The sequence below is a fragment of the Lathyrus oleraceus genome, chromosome 6, assembly GCF_024323335.1.
Source record: "Lathyrus oleraceus cultivar Zhongwan6 chromosome 6, CAAS_Psat_ZW6_1.0, whole genome shotgun sequence".
Lineage (NCBI taxonomy): Eukaryota > Viridiplantae > Streptophyta > Magnoliopsida > Fabales > Fabaceae > Lathyrus > Lathyrus oleraceus.
This window is the reverse complement of record NC_066584.1, coordinates 414,530,484-414,537,051: the sequence shown is the minus strand read 5'-3', so window position 1 is coordinate 414,537,051 and position 6,568 is coordinate 414,530,484. Positions and strand designations below refer to the sequence as shown.

At 36.7% G+C, this 6,568-nt stretch overlaps 1 protein-coding gene across 1 annotated transcript; it reads left to right on the top strand.

Moving 5' to 3' along the window:
• Positions 1-1,163: 1,163 nt before the first annotated feature.
• LOC127092869 (uncharacterized) lies at positions 1,164-4,757 on the top strand. The gene is made up of 10 exons (XM_051031757.1): positions 1,164-1,533; positions 1,636-1,677; positions 1,870-1,989; positions 2,211-2,353; positions 2,429-2,579; positions 2,672-2,755; positions 2,831-2,946; positions 3,416-3,474; positions 4,078-4,165; positions 4,304-4,757. The coding sequence occupies exons 1-10, from the start codon at positions 1,377-1,379 to the stop codon at positions 4,526-4,528; spliced, it is 1,185 nt and encodes a 394-aa protein (XP_050887714.1). The 5' UTR covers positions 1,164-1,376; the 3' UTR covers positions 4,529-4,757.
• Positions 4,758-6,568: the final 1,811 nt, after the last annotated feature.

Here is a 6,568-nt window from a genome sequence, read left to right as displayed (position 1 = left end):
TTTCATTGCAGCCTTGAAGGTGTTCTACAATATCTCACATCCACAAGGTCAAACATCTCCTATGTGACACTAGTTAATATGAACTTCATATTTATTTCCCATCCATTACATCTTTGATTTCTTACAACATGGAGATTTGACTGCCAAGATACCAGGATATCCATTTTTGGTTACTATGTGTTTTTTTGTTGACAACTTACTATCATAGTCCTTAAAACACAAACTCGCACTATCCCGCTCCAGTGCTGAGACTGAATATCGCGGTGTCTGAATATTGTTGGCACATAACATGCTTCTAGAGTTGTGTTACAATGGTTCATAAAAATGTAATGATCTATTGTGATAACATTAATGGGAAGACACTTTTGACCGAGACGTGGATGAACACAAAGTTGAGGGCAAAAAGCCTTTTTGAATAAAGAAAAAGGGAACTCGATTGACATTAGTGGAATATATCTATTAGATAATTTATTTCAACATTAACGAATCAAACACATCGAGATGAACATTCACTTCGTCTGAAAAAAATTAACATGTGGCTAGGTTTGCATCATGTCCCCCTCTTGTTATCAAATTGTAGATATATTCACCAAAGATCTTACATTGCCGCTCTTTTAGAATTTCACGGACAATCTTAATATAGGACATCCTCGACTTCTACTAGGCCTAAACCCGACTCCAACCGATCCACAACTTCAACTCGAGTAAACAAGAGAATGAAAAGTGGTCAACATGTTCAAAAAGAAAACACATAACCCGCCACATCAAGTGACATCAGAGTATAGAAACAATCATATTACAAATATATGGTTTAGGCAAGAACACAAATCATCTCATTCTTAGTCTATACTTAACATACGAGCCACACGCAAAATAAATCCTACATTTTGAGTCATTGTTTTCAGCCCGTTGCTAACAATACATTCACGAATTCACTAAAAACACATATAAGTTGAGCAAGAATAATAACAATAACGTTTCTTTAATATATTCAATTTAAAAATCACCAAAATCATAATTATCATAATTGAATAGTACAAGATTTATTAAACTTTTATAAAAGTCTTGCTTGAATAATAAAAAGTTATTGTAATTTAATTTTAAAATCTCAATCCAATTCACTAAGTGGATAAATTATTTAAAAAATTATTTTATTTCAAAACTCACCAACTTAAAATAGATTTGCACATTACTTTTTGTGTGAAAACGAGTATTTATGGTTCAAGTATCCAAACATTTCAAAACTTACCAACACTACTAGACAGCTCGCCGCCGTCGCCGCCGCCTCCGTCGTCCTCATTCTCAGGTGCGGTCTTGTCTATACAGGTTTAGAGAGTTGAAAATTTTAGGTTGATAATTTTACAAATAGCAACAAAATGAGTGATTCACATGCTCATGATGACGAAGAAGACAACAATAATGTTTTCCTTGACGACTCTGATATCATCCATGAAGTTGCCTTGGATGATGAAGTTCTTCCAGAAGCTAGTGACCCTATTCGCGACTTCAATTCGGACTCTGATTCCGAAATTGGTATAAACCCTAACTCGATTAAGCTACTTGTGTATTGTGTTATGCATTCGATAATGTTAGAATCAAGAAAATTTGATAGTAATGTTATTTTAAATATTACAGAGGAGGTTGATGACTCTGATCACATTTTCACCGGTCATACTGGTGAGATTTCTACTCTTTTTGTTTTGTTTATGTTTCTGCTTGTGCTGTCCTGGTTCTTAGTGAGTCTTTAATTCGTTATAATTCAATTTAGGTTTTTAAGTAGCCTGTGCTTTATTTAACAGATTGATAAATTTGTTCTGTGTTCGTTTTCGAATATTTTTTTAATGCTTTCTTTCTTGCATTATTGTACAGGGGAATTATACGCAGCTTCCTGCAGCCCAACAGATATGACACTGGTGGCAACAGGAGGTGGTGATGACAAAGGATTTCTCTGGCAGATCAACAATGGAGATTGGGCTTCTGAGCTTAATGGTATTTTTTTTCTTTTTCTAAAATGCAAATATTAGTAGTTAGTTTGTTAGAGGGCGGTGGTAGTGTTCGTAGTGAAGATCCAACCCTAGACCACCTACACAGAAACTCCTTTGGTGGAATTTTACTATTTAGTATAAGCTAGGCATGGCATGACAATTGATAAGGTCACAGGATTCTGTTTCTTACAATCCCCAAGTGAGTCCGCTATTGATTTTATGCAGGTCATTCCGATTCTGTATCTAGTTTAGGTTTTAGCCACGATGGAAAGTTTCTGGCAACAGGAAGTTTTGATGGAACAGTTAAAGTCTGGGATGTAGCTGGAAATCTGAAAGGCACACTTGATGGACCTGAAGGGGGCGTTCAGGTAATATTGTAAAAAAAAATCTTGCCTTTTCTGCTTTGAGTAGTTTTTAAATTAGTTGCTGTTAAATCTTTTCAGTGGCTTAGGTGGCATCCAAGAGGAAACATACTCATTGCTGGTTTTGATGATTCCTCCACGGTTTGGATGTGGAATACGGATAATTTTGCCTTCCTTATGTCATTTAATGGTCATGCTAGTAGTGTCACATGTGGTGATTTTACTCCCGACGGTAGTAATCTATCTTTGGCTCGACTTATTTAACTGTTATGATTTGCCTTTTGTAATTTTACCCTTTTTCTTCACTTTCACTTGGTACCTTAGGGAGAATAATATGTACTGGTTCTGACGACGCAACCTTGAGAATATGGAACCCAAAATCTGGAGAAAGCATTCATGTTGTGCGAGGTAATAAGACTTGGTTGTTGGTGTTATTGTTGTATTTGCATATTTGTCTCTTTTTGTTAACCCTTACTTTTCTAGGTCATCCATACCATACCGAGGGAATAACATGTTTAGCAATAAATTCAACTTCAACTATTGCTCTTACTGGTTCCCAGGATGGATCTGTGCATTTTGTGAATATCACTACTGGAAGAGTATGTACTTTCACTACATTTGATATTTAATGTGCTATTTTCTATAATCATATGTTTGTGTATTTGCTTTTGGGTATAATGTCTCGCTATTTGTGAGAAACCTTTTGCGTGTCTCTTATTTTTCTAAAATTTGGTACACATGACTTATTATGTCAAGCTCAATTATATGGATTGGAGATATGAATTAAAATTGAGATATTATGTCAACCTCAATTATATGGATTGGAGATAGTTACTTAGTTGACTTGGTGACTCCGTTACCTAGCAACACTATGAGCTCCTTGGTTGGGCAATAGACTCAACAGTTTTTGGGTTGTATCTCACCTGAAAATATAACTACTAAGAATCATTTATCCCTGTGCTAATTGTTCGATTTGTCTATGCATGTTGCAACTTTAACTGGAAGAGGTTTGGCATATAAATTTAGCTTTCTGCCTGATCTCTAAGAAACATTGTATCTTATTGGCAGGTTGTTAGTACTGTGCCTTCTCATTCAAGTTCCATTGAGTGTGTTGGGTTCGCACCAAGGTATGTTTTAAGATTAGTAAACTTTTCATATGATTAATAAACTGTTAATAACCCGCGTGTATGCGTGCGTGCACATTTTCATGTTGTGTATGCTTGATGGATCATGCATGTGTTTGGTTGAAGTTCTATTTATTCAAAGATTGCTCAAGCCTTGAAGGACAGTGACGTACTGGGGAGATAAATAAGCAAAGAAAAATTGTCCAGCATTAGAGTTACTGTAACAAGTAAAAATAGGCTTGTCAGTGACAATCAACATAAAATCAGCGTCCATTAATGTTTGAAAATACTAGGGCCCGTTAATAAATATGAAACCAAACCAAGTGTCATAACTCATAAATCACAATATGTTATTGAACTTATTTGATATAACTGTCAGTCACTTCATTTACTGCATAACACAGGTATCAAAAGTAATTGCATCTCATTAGTTTGCGTAAGTGAAAATTATAGGCATTTTTTCATCATGCTTTGAATTTCATTCATCTAAATCATTTCAACATTTAAATAACTGCATTTTTGTTTTAATTTAATGATGATTTGGACCTTGTTCTCTTAATCTAATACAAGGCATCAATAACTTTGTTCCTTAAAACTATATGACAGTGGTACTTGGGCTTTAATTGGAGGCATGGATAAAATGACCATCTGGGATATAGAGAATTCCTTAGCCCGAAGCACTTGTGATCACGAGGTTTGTTGGGATCTTTCATTGCGCAAGTAACATGCTTATGCATCAGAAACTGAATGAACTTTCCGCTGTTATACTTTTATTTGGAATTGAGTTTTCTTTTTTTATGTCTGATGAAACAAAATTTTCTATTTTGAACAGTATGGAGTAACATGTTTGACATGGCTTGGTGCATCATATGTGGCTACTGGATCTATGGATGGAGCTGTGAGATTATGGGACAGTCGCTCAGGAGAATGTGTCAAAATGTTCAGAGGGCACTCTGAAGGCATTCAAACTCTTTCTTTGTCTGCTAATCGCGAGTACCTTGTCTCAGCTTCTTTAGATCATACGGCCCGTGTTTTTGAAGTTAAAGATTTCTGTTAAGCAAAGCACTCCTTTCTCGGCTCACCCCGTGTGCAAGTCCTTGAGGACAGTGGGTGGTACTCTACAAAGCCAGATTGTTATTTTATGTCGTGTTGTGGTGGTGGAGCAAAACACTGTTGTATAAGGTTTTTGAATTTTGACTGTCCTAGACATATATTGTAGAACAGGAATTTGGATTTTTCTAAGGCTATTTTTTTCTCTATAATATTAATTTTGATGTTCATACTAACTCAGAAGTTTATTCTTTTTGTCGAGATGGGATTCATACATCGGGAGCAATCTGATGTGCATTTTCTATGATCAAGAGCAATTTTGTTTGAGTTAAGAGGATGTTTGGAGGATACGTTAAGTGAATCTTCCTCCTAAAATTGATTTCAACAACTCAAGCAACTCCCCGTAACTTTTAAGGTCAACTAAAATCGATTCTGAAAACTCATGTTTTTTCAACTTTGCCAGTGAAGCAAATGGGAGAGGTTCATTCCTCTGCCTCTATTACGATTGTATTTCAGTGTAGAAAATCTAGGTTTAAAGAAACAAATTTTTGGGCTTCAAAAGCCCATTTATTTTAAAAACCACGGGATAAAAATAGCTCTCTCAAGCTTTAGAGAATTTAACCGGTTACCCCATTTGAACCGGACACTCTTTCATTTTGTATGAAGAGACATTTGCAAATTTTCAAATTTTCCTCTCATACGCACATTTTTGGGTGATATCGAAAATTTTGATTTACTTACTGGAAACACTTGGCTGAGCAGGTGCAGTTCTGCGCACCCCGTAACATCCGACGCCAAACGGTTATATCAGTTGAGCAACCCATATATGATGTTGAGGTTGTTCATGACCCAGTGATCGAGACATGCGTGACATATATTACTAATGAGATGATTGTTTATGAGGTGCTTGCTGATGAGGTGACAGATGTGGTGGTCCAGCCAGATGCCGTTGTTACTGATCCAGTCGTCCAGCCAGATCTCGTTGTTGCTAATCCGGTTCCATATGCTACTGCTGACACAAAGGTTACGACTCCTTCGACCGAGCCGTTTGAACACACTAATTGAGGATTCCCGGGAGGACCCATTGATCTGTCGGGGCTAATCGAGTATGTTGACCATGTGGCATATCGGTTATGAAAGAGAGAGGTATAATATATTTTATGTTTAACTTTAATTTATTTATTATTGTGTCATGAAAGTTAACTGTTAATTTTAAAAAAAAAATTCTTGTTACAGGACCGTCTCCCACTAAAGGTGACATCACACGAGTCGAAGCTGAAAGGCTTCCCGAAGACTTTGATGTCCGAGGAGGTCATCTGTATTGTACGTGAGTTTGAGCTCTTTGATTTCACCCACTGCCCCCTCACCATGCTCGACGCTCCACTACTTACTACTTTTGTTGAGAGATGACACAAGGAGACATCTTCATTTCATCTTCTGTTTAGGGGAGATGACTATCACTCTGAATGATTTCTCCTCATTGTTCCATCTCGCCATCGTCTACAGATTCTGGATGGCTCATGTTATTACCTCCTCATTTGCATCTTTGATTGCTGCACAAGATTTGGGAGTTTCTAAGACGACCGTGCTAGAGGAGTTTGGTTTCAACATGGCTCACCTTCGTATGTCCTGGCTTCGGGATAAGTACGAGAAACTTGTTGCGACACAAAGGTATGAGGCTGCCGCTAGGGTGTACATGCTACATCTAGTGTACTCTTTTTGCGGACAAGTCAGATGCTTATACCGATGCCCGATATCTGTGGATGTTCAGTAGCCTCGACGTTACCAGTTGGGCTTGGGAGGTAGTACATTGACCATTATGTATAGAGCACTTAGAATGACAACAATATTTGAGACCAAACAAACTTACTGGTTATTTGAGTCTATTATAGGTATACTTGATATTATTATTTAGTGTTTGTTTCTTATTTAATTGTTACGAATAACATTTATTAATTATTATTTATTTTGTCTGTGTTATGATATTAGTGCTGGATATACAAGCATTTCTCCATCATTTGTGACAAAAGGGTGCAACATTTCCTTG